This window comes from Empidonax traillii, unplaced genomic scaffold, assembly GCF_003031625.1.
Source record: "Empidonax traillii isolate 1590-97213 ecotype Southwest subspecies unplaced genomic scaffold, ASM303162v1 scaffold222:size850627, whole genome shotgun sequence".
NCBI lineage: Eukaryota > Metazoa > Chordata > Aves > Passeriformes > Tyrannidae > Empidonax > Empidonax traillii.
In genome coordinates this window covers 485392-505789 of record NW_020955415.1, presented here as the reverse complement: position 1 = coordinate 505789, position 20398 = coordinate 485392, and the positions used below count along the sequence as shown (strand labels likewise).

The window sequence follows — 20398 nt, the reverse complement described above, 5'->3', positions numbered from 1 at the left end:
TCAGCCAAAATTACAAGATAATGTTTAATTCGAAAGTATTTTCTGTCCAGTATTTGACTACAGTATCTTTCAATTGAATGAAGTTAGTATATAAAAGGAAACTTAGGCAGCAAAATGAATAGGGAATGTGAAACTTGCACTGCATCTAAACCCCTCAAAAAGAGCGGGAAAAATCCAGTTTGTAGGTTTTACAAAACATTTGAACTGACTGTCTTCAAGGATACCTTAATTACCAATCTTTGTTAATTATCTGGTTCACTTAAAAAATGTTTGGAACAGAAATATATTCACAGAGTCATCGCGGTTGGCAGTGACCTCTTGATATCATCTCATTCAATCCCCTGCTAAAGCACAGTCAGCTAGAGCAGGTTGTCTGGGACCATGCCCAGTTGGGTTTTAAATATCTCCAAGGATGGAGACTCCACAACTGCCCTGGGACACCTGTGCCAGTGTTCTACTGTCTTTACAGTCAAAAAGTGTTCAGAAGGAATTTCATGCTCTTCAGTTTGTGCTTACTGCCTCTCGTCCTGTGAGTGGGCACTGCTGGGAAGAGTCCGGTTCTCTCACCTTCACTCCCTCCCACCAGATATTTTTACACGTTGATATGATCCTCCTGGACCTTCTCCAGGCCAAACAGTCCCAGCTCTCAACTTCTCCTCATGTGAAAGATGCTCCCTCCCATCCCTTAGTCATCTTCATGGCCACTTGTTAGTCCATTCTTAGCCCTGACGTCGCTTCAGTAAATCCGTATCTTTCCTGTACTAGCACTCCAGATGTGACCCCTACCAGTGCTGAGTTGAGGTGAAGGATCACCTCCTTCAACTTGCTAGCAGCACTTTTCAGAATACAGTTGTATGTGCAGTTTAAGTGTTCCATTACTCAGTCCTCCTTCACCAAGGGTGAGTCGTCTTCTTACAGACTTGCCTGCTGGTCTCAGGGCCCTTGGATTCCTGCAGGCTGATCATATCAGTAGAGACTGGGGCAAAGAGGGCATTGAGTACCTCAGCTTTTCAATGTCCTTTGTCAGCAGTTAATTGTTTAAATAGGGTGAATAGGGGCCCAAAGAAGCAATTTCTGCAGTGTACCTGTTAGATGTCACTCAAGATCTCTTCAGTGATGGTTGGGTTGGGAGTGCAAATACTGGTTTGACAGCAGTCGCTAAATAATCTCATTATCCCAGCCCACTGAGAGGAACAGTCCCAAAGTATCCCATACATGTGTGCAGTTAATGTCTTTGAGGGGCACCAGTGTTTTAACATCTATTTCATTTTGAAATGGGTCTCATTTCAGCCAGTTATCCAGGGTGCTGCCAAAGCCCATGTGTGAGCTGTGATAAATGAATACAACTTGCCTCAAAATCCATTTGTTTTTTTTTTTTTTGCTTGGATCCCTTTTCAGAATATGATGGTTGGCCTACTTTTGTGGGGATGAAATATTATTTTCCTGTTCTTTTGTGACATTATGGGTCTTGTAAACTGTTGCATTGTCTTTTGGAATAGGTGGCATTATTAGGATGGATATTAATTATTTTCAGACTGCTGATACATCACCTCTCCATGATCTATATTTGTCTCTTGAATGTTCCTCATCTCTAGCTAATTATAGGTGGTCTTGAGGGAATCAGCCTCCTAAGTTAAATAGACTAGTGTAACACACAGAGTGTTTCTGAAATGTGTTCAGATGATTCATGTCACCTTCTTGCACTTTCGCAAACCAGATTTTTTTGCAGTTCTGTGGTGGGCACACGCTAATGCTGCTACCTACTCTCCCATTTGGGAGCAAGGTTCCCAAATCCCCTTGCCTTGAAAACATGTAAATTCCTTTCTCTTCTGTTTCCAGGCTTGTGGAGCAAATTTGTTATTTTGTTTCTACTTTAAGAAATGTCATTTTTTGGTGTCTTTTTTTTTGTCAGTTAATATTTTTCCTCTGTTCTATCCATTGCATTTTTTAAAAAAATGGATATAAGCTCTTCATCAGATTCTGTGATTACTGTTACATCAGTTATTGAAAGTGAGAAGGGGAAGAGCTTGGTTTTTTCGTGGTTGCCTGTTTTGCTTATCTAAAAAAGTCTCTGTCTTTTTTTCCTTTCTTTCTCTTCCCCCCACCTGCCAGCCCCTGAAAACTGGAAACATGAGAAGCCTTGTCTGAGCATTGGATTAAGAGCCAGGAAGTCCTTACGCTTTCTTTCCGTGACTCACTGTGTGTGTCCTTGGGCAATCTGTTAATAGTAACAGATAAAAGCTGAGCATAACTTTTGGCTGAAAAATTAAAAGCAGGGTGCATGATCCAAGGAGATTATTTCAAATTTAAATCAAAGCATGGCAAAAGTGGACAGGAAAGAGAGGCTGCAGAAGATGAGTACTGGGGGAACAGTTTGTTTATGAGCTGCATAAAATGGCTGTGAAGGGAGATGGCTGTTGCTTACAGTATGTTGAATCCTTTGGTTCCATCTTATTGCAAGAATATACTGAGGTCATAGATGCACACACATCCCTCAGTTTCAGAGCTGGTGTGTTCTTATTTAAAAGAAGTAGGTAAATAAGAGTGATGGAAGAGGAGAGGGTGCACTGTTCGATAGATGAACCTGCACTTCACTTTGTAAATCCAGCACTCTAAGGGTTTTCTTGGAAGATTGGTTTGGTGATTGTGTTTAAATGTGTGTAAATGCCTGAGGTTTTTCCTTTTGCTTGCTTTGCTTTTTTCACATTTCACATCTTCAAGGATGTGATCTCTTCCTCACAGTTTAGTATAAGTAATGGAGATATTTGGAGAGAATATAGGTTTGGGGTTTCTAGGCAGTGTCACTTGGAGGCCTGGCAAGACAAATGGAATCATTTACCTATATTTCCCATGATAAATCAGATGGGAAAATCACTTCCAAAAGTAACAGAATATGATATAATAGAGAAAGCTGCCTTCTGTATTGCTTATGTGTTTTTTCTGTATAAGGCTGAATACAGTGAAAAGCTCTTTATAGAATATGCTGCTTTCAGAGTGTATTTGCAGACATTTTAATACCATGTCAATTCAATGTTCTTTCACGACGTTGCCTATACATGTATTTCGACTATTTTAATGCATTAATATATTAGCTCCCATTGCTGTGGTATTGAGGGCTGTAGTTTTATATTCAGCAGGAACCTATTCGATCTGGTTTAAGAGGGCCCTTCCATCTCCCCTGGCATCTCGTTCATGTAACCTTGTCACTTCCTCCTGCTCCTTTGGCATTATGCAGTGACAATGCAGCTGTGCCAACACAGTGGGGAGGAAGTTTGCAAGACCATTTGCTTATTGATTAACCTTCCACCAAAGAAATGCATACTTCTATGGTGAAATACATTAGTGAAGGCTACTAAGGTTCTTGTATAATCTTTGATATTTCATTTGATGAGGAAGAAAGGTTGTGCTTGGAATGAGTGTTTGGATTTGAACTATTAAATACATGTGTATTTTTTTTCCTGTTTTTGAATAGTCATGGTTTATTGAGAAGAAGTATATTAGGGTTCTGAGATTCAGAATCTTCTGGTGATGCTATGGTGTGCAAAAGGTCATTGTTTCAAAAGGTCAGTCTTGCCCCTGCAGTGGAGGTTGCTGTCCTGTTGCCAGAGAGTGTGGTCAGTCTGACCTCTGCTTGAGAGAGTGTTAACTTGCATATCCCACTGTTGCTGCTCTTTTAACATGCTAGGATAGGAATCTGATGAAAAGACTTTTTCAGAAAGGGTTTAGCTCTTTATTCTGTGCTGTGAGATGTTTGTCATAGCCTTTGTGATCAGCTTTTTACGCCATAGATTTGCAATATTTGTTGTAGTTTATAGCAAGGACCACGTGGAATTCTTGTGTTTCATTAAATTTAGTCCCTTGCTATTGAGGATAATGTCATGTATCATCAATTAGACAAACTCCAACTTAAAATCTCTTTGGTTTCTTGTACAGCCCCTCCTTTTGGAAGGCCAATTTGTTTTCTAACAGTGCCTTCAGAAATTACCATTAATTGATATATTCATCAAAATTTTCCAGTTACGCCCTGATAGAGAGTAAGTATTTAAAGTTGTCTGATACCTGTCAGGGGCACCCAAAAGCCATTTATGAGTCTAAATTTGACTCCCATAAGCACTTCACCACATGAATAATTGCCTCCCTTGGACAAGAGAGCTGTTCCAGTGTGTGTACGGAATCAATGATACAGGCCTAAGTTCAGCTTCTGAATAACCATGTTCTTGTTGATGAATTCATTAGAATCAAAAGGACGTGAATTTGTCTCAGGTCAAAATTGTTTTCTTCAGTATTGTTTTCAAGGAGGTAATTCTCTGTCATCAGTCATTTTAAAACCTTTCTTACTGTCTTGCTAATTTAATGGACTTTTCTCTCATGGGTGACTGCTGACAAGAAATAGTTGGAAAGGATGCAACTTAAATGTACTGAAGTCAAAGTTAATTGTGTTAAACCTTCTTAAAATGCAAGAATCATACAATACCAGGAAAGAAAAACATCTAGCTTGCAGAAATTACATTACTACATTTCTTCTGTCGGTTGTTCTACAGGCAAGCTTTTCCACAGAGAAAGGCATAAGAGACTTCAATATAGTCTAGACAACCATTTTGGTTTCCTATGAGATCCTCAGTCTGACTTTTGACTTTTGAGATTTAACCATGCTGAGAATTCCCAGAGCTCAGGACTCATGCTGCTCTTGGAGAGTCTTCCCAGTATTTCCAAAGTTACATTTTATTAATTTTGTACATCATGTCCTACTCTTATAAGACACCGTCTGGAGTATGGCAATAAACAAAGTAATAGTAAACCTCATACATCTTGCAACACCTACTCCCCCATAAGTCTTTGCTTTTAAAAGTCTTCGCTTCATTTACTTTTACTTTGTAGGAAATTAATAGTATAGCTTGATGCAAAGAGGTTTAACTTGCAGGATTGCTGTTTGAGCACAGTCTGCTTTCAAAAAAAACCACTTGAGAGATTTTATCTTCAATTATCTTATTGTTGAGGGAAAAGTGTTCTAAAAATGGTAAATATTATATTTTCTTATGAAGCTTCAAGGTCAGGAACTGTTCTTTTTACCAAGAAAACATCTGTTTTCATGAGTTTGAGCCTTAAAATGGATGGTTTCAGCTTTTGTTCTGATTGCAGCTGGCAAAAGAATGTACTCAATCCCTAGAAATAAAAATCAGTTTGACCTAGTAATGGTTATAGGGATCTTAGAGGCCAGAAATCCACACTGTAAAAATACGTGATATAATTTAGGAGCTCAAATCTCAGCAAGAGTGGCCTTAAACTCCTACAGCCTTTAGAGGCTTTGAAAATGTTTTATTACCCAGCCAGTATTAGGCAGTATTTGTTGAATGCCTGTCCTTTTAATAGGAATCATGAGATTGTACAAGAATGGCATGACCTGGGACCAAAGGACAGCCCTGCTCAGTCTCTGTCCCCCTGAGAATGAGTCATAGCAAGCAAAGACATTTTCCTAAATATCTCTTAGTTGTTGTGATTTTATGTTTTCTTCTGCCTGTCTCTCTATTTCACAGGATACAAATGAATGCCTTATATAAATTGTTTTTTTCCTTCATCTTCTTGGTTAGCACTTTTATTACAGCCATATCATCTTCTAAACACCTGTTCCTGTTTTAACTCAATTCTAATCTCTTGCCAAAAGCAGAACTCTGGTAGGAATGCGGTAGTCCCAATAAGGTGTTAAAATAAAATAGTAGTTGATACTTAAATACCCATTTATATACACAAACAAATTAATCCTCATACCTCATGCAGGGAGGTATTTATTCTCATTCCAGTTTTAAATGCCAGGAAGCAAAGAGAGAATTTAAGCACCTAATTTTTCAAACTTGCTTTTTTCCCATAAAGTTTTCAAAAGATAACCTAATAAAGACATCTCTTCAACCTATCTAGTTTCAAAATGTTACTTAACAGTGCCACATTCTCCTTTAATCTCCTCTACCTCATTTTTTGGAGTTATGGTCGATTTGACTGTTTGGGCCATATGATGTGAGCATATAACCAAATACCTCTGATTAGAAAATACCATTTATTTCTGTTCTCTAATTCGTCCTTTCTGTATCATGCTACCTCTGCCCTCTCCCCACATCTTACTGTTATTTCAAATCATATGTCAGGTAGTGTTTGGGTTTGGTATGTTGAGAAATGGATGTGCACACAGGAGATGGCCATGTCTTACACTGTGGCAGTATTGCATGCCATTAAAAATTTAAAAAAAAAAAAAATTAAATTGCATACATGACAAGATATCCCAGCAGTTTCAACATGACATCACAGTGTGCTCTGCTCGTGTACCATTTGCTAAGGGGGACTCTTACAAACCCAGTTTACAGCTGCGTACTGGTTTCTGTGACATAACTAACCATAAACATTGCAGGAAATAAAGATGATAGACTATTTCTTAGCTTTCAGGGTTTGGTAGTTTTTTTTTTTATATATAAATCTAACAGTTTGAAAACAAAAGCAGAATTAAACTTCAATTTCTCCCTCCAGGCCATCAGCAAGTAGAGTATTAACCAGAAGTGATTGGCTTGTTTCTTCACAGCCTCTTTGTTTGTAAAGCACCTGACCACAGTAGTTTTAATATAGCTTTTCCTGACAGTCAGTTTGAAGACAGAGCAGGTGACCTCTGGTGCTGCTCTATTTATTTCTCGTGTCAATTTTACCTGTCTTTTGGGGTTTTATATAGCATTTTGGTGTAAGAGATAAGAAGGTTGTCTTACGACCGGCCACAGACTCTGAACAGGTACCTAAATTTGGAAAAAGAGAAAAAGACTGATTTTCATTTAATTAAAATTCAAAGATGCATTGACCTACAACATTAATATCTAATGTCTCTAGTGTCTTGCCAGTGCTGAATCCTGCAGGTAACTGTATTGCTATTACATTGAGAGTTATGGAGAGTTATACTTTCCTCAGTTGATGCTTGTGTGATAGTCTTCTTAATGCATCACACCAATTACATCTGTTTTATTTAGTGCAAATGCTTGCACTAAAACCTTCAGTTTTTAGCAAGATATACTGTGTTCTCCTCCTTTTTTTCCTTTGTTTCCAGTTCAATTCCTTATTCTCTTTAGCTTTCCACCATATTGCTTCTAAAATTGAAATAATCTTAGCCTGCTATTTTTTTCTTATAAAAGGGCAGAGGAGTTGGGGGGAGAAAAAAATGAAGAAACACAAGCAAGAAACTGTCATCTTCAGCCAGGCTCTGAAGGGGATTCTGGCTTGCAGATTTTACCTGCTGCTTCAACTGGGAAACATATAACTATTTTTGTAGTAATATTGCTTTTTCTGGAGAAACTGGGAGAAAGACTGCATGGTGACTTTATCTCCTACTGTAGTATACGCAACATAGTACAGGCTGGCGGTAAATCGTGATAGAAGGGATATTGTGTGGGTTTAAGGGTAAAGGGTTGATTGAAGTGAGAAGAAAATGTTAGAGGTAGTGGTTAAAAATAGGAGAAAGAAGATTATAGTTACTGTGGTGAATGGTTCAGTAATAGGGAATAATAGAGAAAATGTTAGTTTATGGTGAAGGGATCATTTGAGCTGGAAAACTAAGCTGATAATAGAAGACTATATTATTCATTTTTCTGTTTTGGATGATGCAGCACTTGAAAATCACCTTTCTGTTTTAAAGTGTGCTATAGTACTTCATGGCTAAAGAGACAAGAGAAGGAGAGGAAAGCAGACATTTGCCATCTTAGAATCTAAGTGTGTTACTGTGTAATAAAGAGTAAAACCAGTGCTTCTCTTTCACTTAAGTTAGCACTTCCCTCTCTTAAGCTGTAATACGATTGAAATACTCTAACAGGGTATTTTGGTGAGAGAGGATTCTTCATAAATTATGTTGCAGAGAATAGCACCAAAGAGCATCTAACTGAGAGCAAGAGCCAAGCAAATGACCAGAACATTGCACATCTGGATAAGCCAACATCTAATCAAAGACATAAATCTTTGCTCTGCTCTCACACCTGACATGCGCTATTCTTTATATTTACTTTTGAGAGAGATGATTCACTGTTAGGGAGAGATTTTGTTGCCACTTAGCTGACCTTATTTATTCCCTCTGGATTTAGGTACAATTCACTTGCTTCATGGTCAAGAAAATTTCTCTGTTTAGACCCTTGGTGATGCATCCCCTCCCGTCCCTTTCTTTTTTAAGACATCAGACTATGCATAGTGCCCTTGTTCAGGGCATTTTTCATTCTTTATTGCTGAAATACTATAAGAGGTGTGGTTGCTGAATGCCACAGCAGTAGCAGTGTGCCATATTTCTTTTCCTGGGAAAGACACAACGGTATTATTGATGCTGGTCAGTTGAAACAGATTCCCAAGAGTGCAGAGTAATCTGGTCGTATGAGGACTGCAAAAACGAAATGAAAGCTTGGACTTCCAGGAAATCAGCCTGGAGCAAATCCTGCTGTGACAGTAGGAGTGTGTGTGGGTGTGAAATGGCCCACTGGAGTGCGGGTCTTCGAAAGGGTGGCAGACTCACCCTTCTCTAATTCAGCCTTGTGCCACACCTTTTGGCAAGGCTGGGACGTTTTTAGAAGCTGCATCCTATGTTTCCGTTTGGGCTGCCAAGCATTAATTTTTCCTCGTGTCTCTAGCTTTAGAATACAGCTCTAACATGCTGTAAATTGACACAGCAGCTTTCAGAGCCTTGTTTAGTTTTTGCTTATGGTGTGTTTCCCAAATGCCCATGCATGTATGTGCTTAAAGAAATGTCTTTTCTACAGCAGTTTAAAACCACTTGAACCACTTGATGCAGCAATATGTGTGCTGCTCCAATTGCCTGTTTAGTTTGAAGTTTGGCATGGTAATTACTACAGTAAAACCCAAACATCATCTGGTGTTGACTAAGACAACCCTGAATTCCATGGAGTTTGTAGCCCGGTTTGCTTTGTATCAGTAATTGCAATGCAACATTAATACCAGGTTACATCCCCCACTATGGTTTGCATTCAAGAGAGAAAATAGGAAATGTATGTAGGACTGACAAAGGTGGATAATACTCCTATTTCTGTGCTTGTCCTAATGATGGGAACCATAAGAAGTAACATCTGCAGTGGAAATAAAAATAGTACAGACTAATAAGGAAGGCTTGGCAGAAAACAAAATAAAGCCATGAAGTTCTGATACTTCTAGATGTAAAGAAACAGAAGATTAATAGCTATCTTATCCTGAAAGAAAACCAACCCAAAAAACCTTTTACTTTTTTTTTCACACAAAGAACTACTTGATCTAAAATTTTTAAAAAATGGTGGTCTTCAAATAAAATAAAAACATGCAGAGATTTATATTCTACTGTTTTTGCTTATGGTTTTCCCTCTAAAGCTTTGGCAAGCTTCAGCATGCAACTGTTATGTTAGCAAAAAGATAGTTTGCAGTACACGTGCACAGCCTGGATCTTTGGGGAAATCTCTTGCTTTTTCTCATTTATCCCTGTCACATTTCAAATCTAGCTTCATTCTTATAAGAAAGTAATACTTTTGGGAAGGATTAGTTCAAAGAATGAATGCTGATTTATAGACTGGTTTATTTCATAAATCCTGAAGTGACATTACCAGATTGAGAAATCATATTTAAAAAAGTAAATCCTTGCTTTGGTTGCAATAATTCTACTAGCAATTGAATGAAAGGAACCTAATTCTCTTTCTGCATGGTCATGTTGGTTATATTTGTTATTTTCTCCAGCTTGGATAGAAGAAGAAAGCAATTTATTAGAGTGATGTTCTAATCAGTTTCTTCCACATTGAAGATTGGGAAGCCGATAAGTGGACAGCGCTTTTCACATTATACAGTAGAGGACTTGCCTCTCCCCAGCCTTTTCCCAGTAGTAGTGGGGAATTTACCTCTTCAGATGGTAGGTACTGAAGCCAGGTTCTCCCCAGCTTTCGTTGCCACCTGTGTTCCTCTGCTTCTTTGTTAGTGTAGTGTTGACCAAAAATATATCTCCTCCAGCACCTTAAAGCTGTTTGAAGCAACTTGTCTTTGAGATGTGAAATTCCATGCTGATTATGTGCTAAAAAATGACCTTGACCTCCTGTGAGTGAGGCAAGAGTTCTTCAAAAATTTCCTCTCCATCCACACCCAAATCTGAGCCCTGCAGGGGTAGTGTAGCAACACTACAAAGTTGCTGTTCCACATGCCTTTATTCGTCAGTGGAATTTGCAGGGGTTTTGCTTGTCAGGATAACACAGTTCCACAACATGGGCTTCTGTTGATTTCATTATTGCCATCACCACATAGTTCTGTACAGCACAGTGCTGCTATGTTTGGCCAAGATAATATTCTGGATGCATTTTAGTTTCTGTCTCCACTGAAATTCAAGCACACTAGGGATAGTCATGAAGGCTTTTATACTGATCCTAGACATTAGTTTCTTATTTGATTAAATATTTGAAACTCAGCTTGTCCAAATACACCTGTTCAGTCAATCTGCAGTATTGTAGTATTGTTTTAATGACCTTTTAAAGAGACTTGTATTCACAGAATCACACAATTAGTTGGATTGGAAAAGACCTCTGAGATCATCGAGTCCAACCTATGACTGAACACCGCTCTGTCAACTAGACCATGGCACTGACCACTGGTGTCTTTCCATTAATACCTCCAGGGAGGTTGCTTCCAACGCCTCCCTGGGCAGCCCTTTCCAATATCTTCTCAACTTTTCTTTGAAGAAATTCTTCCTAATGTCCGACCTAAACCTTCCCTGGTGCAGCTTAAGACTATGTCCTCTTGTCCTTTCACTGCTTGCCTGGGAGAAGAGACCAACCCCCACCTGGCTACAACCTCCTTTCAGGTAGTTGTAAAGAGAGGTCACCCCTGAGCCTCCTATTCTCCAGGCTAAACACCCCCAGCTCCCTCAGCTGCTCCTCATAGCACCTGTGCTCCAGAACCTTCACCAGGTTTATTACCCTTCTCTGGACATGCTCCAGCACCTCAGTGTCTTTCTGGTACTGAGACCCAGAACTGGACACAGGACTTGAGGTGTAGCCTCACCAGTGCCAAGTACAGAAGGATGATCACTTCCCTGGTCCTGCTGGCCACACTATTCCTGACACAGGCCAGGATGACACTAGCCTTCAGACACATTTCTGTTTGAAATATTTTTTTCCATAGTAAACTATTTAAGCCTAGTGGTAGGAAGTTCTGTTGCTAGGAACATGGGCTGATAGTTCCTTGGTTTGCTTAGTCCAAAAATGCCAAGGAAGAGTAATTACCTAAAACACTTTTTCACGTTCTGTTGCATACTCAAATCCAGGCTTCTCACTGCATGGCATTTAAAGCATCTTAGGAAACTTTCCCTATCTGAGAGAACCTAATCCAATTATTTTTGACATGTTGTGGTAAGTGGCTGCCATTGATTGACTGTGGAGAGGACTTTAGAGCAGCCAAGTCTACTTACATGATCTCTGTGCCATAGGGGAAACAGTCACCCAGTGACTTAAGGGACAGCTCTTATCCCAAGAGACTGGAGTACAGAAAAAAAAAAAAAAAAAGAATTAAACATCAGCATAACAGAGGACAACTTTACCATTGTAATATAGCCAGGGATTTTGCAGACTACCAGGATGCTCTCTTAGGGCGAGTAAATACTACACTGTCAGATGATTGATGGATTCAATGATCTTGGAGTTCTTTTCCAACCTTAATAATTCTGTGATTCTGTCTCTGGCTCTGCTCATTCTTCTAGTAGTGAATACGCTGCCTTCGTCTCCAATTTCCTCTAAAAATGCCTTTGCTTTCCCCAAAAGCAGCCCCAGAGATCTAGGGGTAATATGCAACAGCTTGGTAACATTCAAGTCTGGAAAAGACAGCTGCTTTTTTATGGGTCTGTGGATTCAGTGGGAGCAAGTGTAAATATAGCAGTTAATGTTCTCTCACGTCTCTCCTCGTCTGATGCCATCTGCTTTGTGTCCATTCATTCACACTGGTGCCAAAATGTATTTCTGGAACAGGTTATTTGTGCATCAGCAAACTTGATCCCAGATTGTTGGGTGAGAATAAATATATAAACTGTACTGTATGGGTAGGCAGGTGAACTTTTAAGATTTAATGTGACTGTTTATAATCAGGCATTGCCAATAGTTGCTAATCCCTAGGGTAATGGTAGGAGTCTAGTTCTGGTGGGGGTGCAGGAAGGGAGGAGCACTGTTGCACCTTAGGGAAGACCTTATTCCTCTGACTCCTCCATCCCTTTTCAGCAGCTGTGGCAATACCAAACTTTGAGAAGAGTTTATCAGAAATCCAGTATTTCTAGAGGTGGGACCTACACATGATGCAGATGCTTTAATTCCTCCCACTCACTGGTCTATCTTTATGTTACGGGCATGAGAAATGTGTCAGGCAAGGTTATGGCCACCTCTGTCTGTTTATGCACATTCTTCCTCTTACGGTATCAGTGCATTATTAAATATGGAGATAGGGGATATGTAGGATCAGTTATATTCGCACAAACATGTTTAAATCACTTTCTCTGATTCTTTTTTCCAGGTATCTTGATTGCACTATAATTTGCAACCACCCAAGCAGTGTACTAGCTATAATTATTAAGGCTTAAACCATAACACTAGCTATAGCTTTTGTGGCAATACAAATCTCTATGTGAATTAGACTGGTCTGAGGTTCTGAGTATATGTTATCTTCCAAATCCAGCCGTATATGTGGAAAAAAACACTATTCTCAGCTTTTCACTCTCTTTTCCACCAGAGATTAGTCTCTCCTATGTGATCTGCCAGCGGAGTTGTTTGTGCATGCCTTCCCTTTCTGGTTTCCAGGGTCAGTCAATTCAATTAGTGCAGACTAGAGTTTAGTGTATCAGTCTGATTTGATCAGCCATTAGTTAGGAAGCTTGAAATGGTGTTTTGTGGGGAGAGAGGAATGGTAACTTGCAGCACGGGGACACCATGTGTGAGAGTAATGTCATCCATCATGACTGGGTCTAGGAGCAGAGATCTGCCCATAACTGTCCATTCCTTTTTGGGCAGGTTATTCTCTTCCTATGGACATGGATGGCATGGCATTCCTTGGTTACCTGTCAGCCTTGAGTGGAAATATATACAGCATTTGATGTTGATTGTAGACTGTAGCCTTACTGCTGCGTAATCAACATTTTCTCTGCAGTCATTCCATCACTCCTGATTTCACACTAGCACATGTGCGGGATTAAAGCAGAGGTTATCTGTTTATGTAAAGATTGTGTGTTGCAGCAGATGTGATTTGAGATAGCCATGTAAGTTGTGTTCTTCTAAAACACAATGTATGTGTAAATTATGAACTGTGTGTGGTAGTGTTTAAAAATTAGTCTAATGTTCAAAGAAGATAACAGTAAAATGTCTTTTGTACATTTAAGCTCCAGTTTTGAGCCTGGTGGTGGAGTTTATTCTTTGTTGTGCAATAAAAAAGAGAAACCAGAGCAGTCATATTTCAGGAAGCATTCATAGATTTAATAGGTTCATTTTCTTCTGCTGAAACCAAAGCATACATAACTGCTTTCAACCCACTTTTTTCATTTATAGTTATTCCAGGAGTAAACAGAAGTACAATTCCCTCTCTAAAACTGAAGAGACATTCTCTGTCTTCTACTTACTTTTGTGTATCACTTAGGAGAGACGTGCTTTGTCTTCAAGAGACGCACACAGGGATTTTTATGCACCATTCACTTGCTCTCCTTTAAAGAGAATAAAAACTTAGAAACACTTTAAAAGCTTGTGTTACAACATGGGAATGCAACTTTTGGCATATGAGTTATTTCCTGTTTTGTGGAAGTAAGAATCTGGCTTATTTTCTGGTTCTTGCAGCTCATTCAATGATTGAACTACTTTGCTTAGCTGAGAAAATTTTCTCTTAGTGCTGTGTTCCTGTGCCATCAGATCCACAAGGCATGGCACACAATGAATTTGCAGATTGCATTTCTCTAAGGTACATTGTTTAGCTGCCTCTATCATGCTCCTGCTTCTCTTACAGCAGTCATCTGCTCTGCCTGCTCAGTGTTACCACTTGGGTAGATTTTTTTCCACCAGCTTCTGCCATGTGGAACCACCTTCTTTTATCTCCTAAGTTCATTAGGTCTTCATAGTTTTTTAAATATTGTCTGAAATTACAACTGTTTTCTTTCACCTTTTACTCTTCTGTGTTTGGACATATTTCACTAGAGCAGGTTGCCCAAAGCCCCATCCAACCTGACTTGAACACTTCCAGTGATGGGGCGTTCCATCTTTGAGCAACCTGTGCCTATGTCTCACCATCTTAAAAAAAAAAAATGCTTCCTTCCTGTCTAAATCAACACTTGATAAAACAAAGTATTATTAGAAGGTTTCACAAAGACAGAAACCTATAACCCCATGGCTACTTTCTTCCTATTGAGGAAAGACTATTACCAGGCTCTGGTTTTGTAGCTTTTATCAAAAGAGTTTTCACCAGGACAGCACTACTGTTTCACTCTGTGTGTATAAATACAAAAATGTCACAGTCTCAGAATGGCTGAGGCTGCAGGACAACTCTGGAGACTGCCCCATCCAACCACACTGCACAGGCAGAGTCAGCCAGAGCCCGATGCCCCAGGCTGCTTGCATTTGAGTTTGAAATATGCAAAAGACAGATGAGGATTGCACAACTCGTCTGGACAACCTGTTGAGAAGTTTGATTGCTTAAGTACACTCCCTGTCAGGATGCTTTTCTCAATCCTCGGTACCATTCCTATGTACTCTGATGTACTCTGGGGTATGCTTAACAGTTAGATATCTTGTGCTTACCCATTCACTGCCCAGAGAAGCTGTGGATGCCTCATCCCTGGAAGTGTTCAAGATCAGGCTGAATGGGGCTTTGAGCAACTTGGTCTAGTGGAAGGTTTCCTACCCATGACAGCGAGAGCTTGACATTTGGAGTGAGATAATCTTTAAGGTCTCTTCCAACCCTAGCCATTCTGTGATTCCACAGTTTTCCTGGAAAAGCTAAGAGAGCACAGCTTCTAAAACTGATCAACACAACATGGATTTTGTAGCTTCTCCTGACTCCAAGAGATTTTTTAACAAAGTTTCTACTGCTTTATTGTTTCCCAAGTAAATGATTTTGTAAGATATGTTATTCATATGTCTGGTGCTCTGGTGCTCCCTCTGTATTGTTATCTCTAAAAATGCTTGAAAATGTGGAGTTTATGTTTGTTCATTATCCAGAGGTCTTAGCAGCTTCTGGCTCTGTGGGAAACTAATGGGGTAGAGGGCTGAGATGCACTTGATACTCTGTGATAAAGTAAGATTGAGATCTTCAGAAATAATTGAGAGGAAATGAAAAAACAATGTCTCCTGTCATAAAAGTATGGATCATAGAGTGCATAAATCATTCTTAACAGTGGATTAATACTAACCACCCTGAATGCTTTAAGAAGAGGTCAATGTGCCGAGGTAAGGTCAATAAAAAAACTGATTAGAGAACTGACTTTTTTTCTGAATTTAGTGATAAACCTTAGTTTGTAGATGAGTTAACTGTTTGGCACATTATTTTTCTTTCAAAGTGCACTAGTAGCACTGAATATTGGATTTGCAGACTTTGCTGAAATCATTGCTCCTAGAGCTGGAAGAGGTCAGTTGTCTGTCTTGCACAGAAAGTATCCTGAAAGATGGAGAACTGCGGGAAAACCACTTATTCCCACTTTCCCAACCTATTGTTTTATTATGCAGAAGATACAGTTTATTGCTGTTTAGAGATGCAACTCCATCTACAGTAACATTATAATAAAGAAATATTTTATATACTTCATATTTAACTTTCAATTAGGCAAAACTTCAGAAGTGGTTTAATTTCAGGGTTTTTTTCTCTCAGATATTTTCATGGGTTGCAGAGGTTTATTAAGCAGCATATGATTTCCATGTGGGGTTGTGTTTTTTGGGGTTTTTTATGTTGGTTATACCAACAGAAGAAGTGGTCTAATGTGCTCTTTTCATTCATGTCAGTAGTAAATATAAATACAGACAGTAATAAATGATTCTTTTCATTATTTTTCAACTTATTGGGCAGTAGGAGAACCTGGCAGTCCAGGGAAACATTATGTTGCAAATAATCCTCTTACCAGAGAGAAAAAATTTGTCTCATGCATTATAAAATATAGCAAGCAGTCAAGTTAAACAAATATATTCATTCTAATGGTACCTCAAAGCTGTGTAGCAAAGGTGTCTGCAATCTCAGGTAGAAAATCTGCTTAAAATTTTGAATCTTGAGATGGTTATTGTTTATCTTGATCTTTCCTTTTCTTCCTTGCAATGCAAGGACAAATCTTGTACCTTGTTAAAGTCAAAGTGAGTTTAGTTTTTTACTTCATTGGTGCCAGGATTTTGTCCGTAGCCTGTATGATTCTTCCACATAGGTAAAATTTTACATTTGCTATTAATTATGAGTCTGACTCTTCATCTGAGGCAACCATATCATAAGAAAGGTGACAAGCATATTGATTTTCCATTCATTTTATGTCTTTGATGGTGGGGGTCTTTGGCGTAGTGGGTAAAGTTCCCTACATGATGAATAGTCCCTAGCTTTTACAACACCCCTTAGCTGAGCTGACAGAAATGTTTTTGATGTTGCAGCTTACTGTTGGGAAATGCTGATGGAGCTGAATGAAAACACTCAGTGGGAATGTGTCAGTGAGATGAGATTTTCATGGGAAAGCAGGAAGACTTTCAACCTGGCCAGCCACCTGTTTGCTGGTCACCTTTGCCTATAGATGTTTGTGAAAATCTATATTTCACATGAATCATAAGATCATAGAATGGTTTGGGTCAGAAGGGACCTTAAAGATCAAACAGTTCTAACTCCCTTGACGTGAACAGGGATACCTTCCACTAGATGGGGTTGCTCAAAGCCCCATCCAACCTGGTCTTGAACACTTCCAGAGATGGAGCATCCACAGCTTCTCCGGGCAACCCATGCCAGTATCTCACCACCCTCACAATAAAGAATTTCTTTCTTATATTTAATCTAAGACATGAAAATTCAGGTGAATTTTAGTGCCAGTTTGGAAGAAGAAAAGAATTGTTTGGAAAAGTTGAAGCTTTAAGGGATCTCAGTTTTGTCATCTGTACAAACCCTTCCATGTAGTAGCATTGCATCTTTCTAATAGGTTATTGCTATTAGTATTGGAGTAGCAAGAGTGTTCAGGAATTGAGATTGCATGGGGGTTTTTTCTGTTCTGAACCAAGAATTGTTATTTTCATGTCCTATTTATGCCTTGTAGACATGTTATTTAGACATGAGCCCTTTGTATGACTGAGTCTCTGAGAAGCCTCTTAGATATGTTTAAAATTGCTTCATTTTTTTCACTCTCTAAAACATACTTTGGACATAGGATTCAAAATAAATGTTTTAACTCTGTCTTGCCCTTTCTTCTGAACACTCCACTCAGAGATATTCTATGCTTTTATTTGGTTCCTTCTGGTTGATCATGTTTCATGCATTCTTTAATCACAATATGGAGTAGAGTGGTGATTGAGGGTCAGCTCTGAAAATCCGAAGTGGTAATTGATGGTAATTTGAATCTTCACTTAAGTGACTGTTGAAAGGTCTTGGAGAGAACAAAGGGAAGTGTTTATGTCAAAATTATTTTTTTAATCTGTTTTTCATGGGGTAGGAGAAACAGGTTATATATTTTCAGAAGATGGTTGTGTAACCTGGTAGACTTTTTTTTTTTCTTTCTTTTCTTTTTTTTTTCTTTTTTTTTCTTTTTTTGGTGCCCTTCTGTGGTGGAACCTGTCCATCTGTTTTTCTGTCTTTGTGATCAGCAAAAAAATATGTGAAGCAATCTCCTTGACGGATAAGAATCTGGATGTGTGATTGTGTTTCCACTCAGCTAGCTTAACTTTCTGAGTTAGTATCCTGCAGGTCCTGAAGAAAGCTAAACAAAACCAAAACCATACCGGAGAAACTGCTGCATGCATGTGACAAAGAACAAATGAGCTGGGACAGCAGAAATCCTATAGGTCTCTTGTATTTGATAGATTACCTTCCCTCTAAATAGCTGTTACACAGTTGACTTAGTCCACTAAAGAGAAGAGGTACCTCGTTTGCTGTCTTCTGATTGTATACAAGTATTTGTCTACTCTCCTAGGGTAGGATTTTGGTTCCTGGTCATTTTAAAATGTAAGGCATTTTTTCTTTATGACTTGAGACTTTTCATTGTGACTTTGGAATCAGGATTGACTTGTAGTGACAGCACTGTTCAAACAATATTCAGACAGAACAGGGAATGTGTCAAAGATTTAATCTAAACTACTCTCAAAATACTATCAAATAGCCTTTTAAGACGAGATGAATACCTTGTGCTTTTTTATTCTGGGGGAGAAAACGTTTTGATATGTAGTTCAGCAACACTTGCAGTGCTTGAGCAAAAAGAAAGCTTGGGAATTTTTAGGAGACCTACTGGGTAGAAAACAGGTGAGAAAGTAACACTGCTCTCAAATACAGCCTCTGTTTTCTCATTGCATTAGCATGTTATTAAGTAAAAATATTATTCTAATATATAATTTCTGGTGATACAAAGAAACATCTTTGTTTTACCTGCATTGTAAAGACTAATCAGACTGTTGTTTTTGCTTCCTTTTATAGGTCGCCTTTTTGAAGATGTGAAGAATGCAGATATAGTTGAAAACGATTGTCAAATTTATTTTCAGCAGGAACGTGTACAGATAACTTCCAATGGTGTGACTGCTAGAAAAAATCCTGGCAAACCAAAAGAACATGGGTGTGTGCTGTGTATTCTTCATATCTGAATGTGTTTCAAAACCAAAGACAGTTGACTTCTGCGTCCAGTACATTCTTAGATGTCATTCTAAGAGTGACTTACCTGTGACTCCTCTGACATCCAGCTGGGATAACTGTTATGATGTCTTCATTGCCAAAAGGAAATTCTGTACCTTTATCAGTGTTTGATAGCAATGTATGTGTCCTTTGGAAAGTTCACAACTGTAGCAAATATTTTAAAATATTTAATGTCATGGATACCAATGTAAGTTCTTTACTTTCTCTGTTTTGGTGAAGTTAGAGGTCCAACTTTAAAACATAAAATCTAGTTTTTGTAGGACTTATATGTTTCTCACCTAAATTGTTTCCACATTAAAGCGTACCTTTCTGCTTGTGAGGGAAGGCAGTTTCTGTATTCCTACACCATACGTAAGGCTTTTTAAACTAATAATGTTTTGGTTACTGGGCATAATCATTCCTTCAACTTCAACAAAGAGCCAAGTGTGTGATGGCTGACCCTGCAGAAACTGCTGGAGGTGAAAGATACTTGTAGAAAGTCAATACAGCTGCTCTCAACTGTTGTTCTCTGTTGTGGGTGCTCAGCTGCCTTCCATGGGAGTGATAGCATATTTACATGGGACACGGAAGCTGTTGACATTTTTGGTTTTGGAATGGATTATTTACCTAGTTGGTAGAAAGTTTTGCCTTCCTTTGTCCAGGGGAACAGGATGGCCTAAGTTCGTAGGCCAAAGATCAGAAAAGAAGTCTCCTGGAATTTTTGCCTCAGTTCCTGCTTGTTGGGATGGACTGCTCTTGAGTTAGAAGGAGGTGGTCCTTTAGTATCAATCATCTCTCTTATCCCAGATATCCCAGACCCTCTGGACCTTTTTGGAAAACAGCAGTATTTTGGGAAAATGAATTCTAGAGGGAATATTCTTGTTAGATGAGTTTGAAAATTTCTGAATTTCAAGGAAAGTTAACACTCCCTTTACTTATTGAATGATCCTAACGTAAGAAGTGACCCTACAAAGTGTGGGAAACCTGGGTTTTACACATCCGAAGACAAGTAGCTGAGGCCTCCCAGAACCCAGTCTGGATATATTTGTTCTGTTATTATTTTAGTTTTCAGTATTAAAGGATGAACAAAATTATTCTGAATGTTGTATTCGGTGACTAAGTAATCTAGCTTCAAGGTATTTTGTCTATGCACCTATGTTTAGTCATTTTATGAATAAAATATTTTTTTTCTAAATTAGTTTACTATTTGTTCTGCCTAATTTCTGTGACAGTTTCAGCTTCCCAGAGTATAACTGAGCAATTTGAAGAGGGAAGCCATTCATATCACACTGAAATACTCCAACTTTAAAATCTTTTTCAGCCTCTTTAAATGACCTCTTTTATTGTTTTGCATATATGGGGCAATCTTAGGTTAGGGAATATTTGTGCTTTTGAGGTTCAATCTCTGTCATGTCCTGCCTCATTTGGTATTGTGGCCATAAAGAATTAATCTGCCTCTGGTAACATACATGGTTCCAGAATAATGAGTGCAGACATTCCATTGTGAGTATTTTTTTGGGACAGTGCCCTTCCAGAGGTGAAAGACCAATCAACCCAATCCAGCCTGATCTGTCTCTCACCTGTA

At 38.8% G+C, this 20398-nt stretch overlaps 1 protein-coding gene across 3 annotated transcripts in view; it reads left to right on the top strand.

Moving 5' to 3' along the window:
* The window catches only part of UBE3D (ubiquitin protein ligase E3D), an 81637-nt gene extending 62009 nt beyond the window's left edge, over positions 1-19628 (top strand). For 2 of the 3 annotated variants that reach the window (XM_027887794.1, XM_027887791.1), the window contains one exon: positions 18622-19628. In XM_027887794.1, coding sequence (XP_027743595.1) covers positions 18622-18634 — 13 coding nt within the window. In that variant the 3' untranslated portion in view covers positions 18635-19628. Of the gene's footprint in view, positions 1-18124; positions 18589-18621 lie in introns of those variants that run through there. The other variant, XM_027887790.1, reaches the window with a different exon arrangement.
* Positions 19629-20398: the final 770 nt, after the last annotated feature.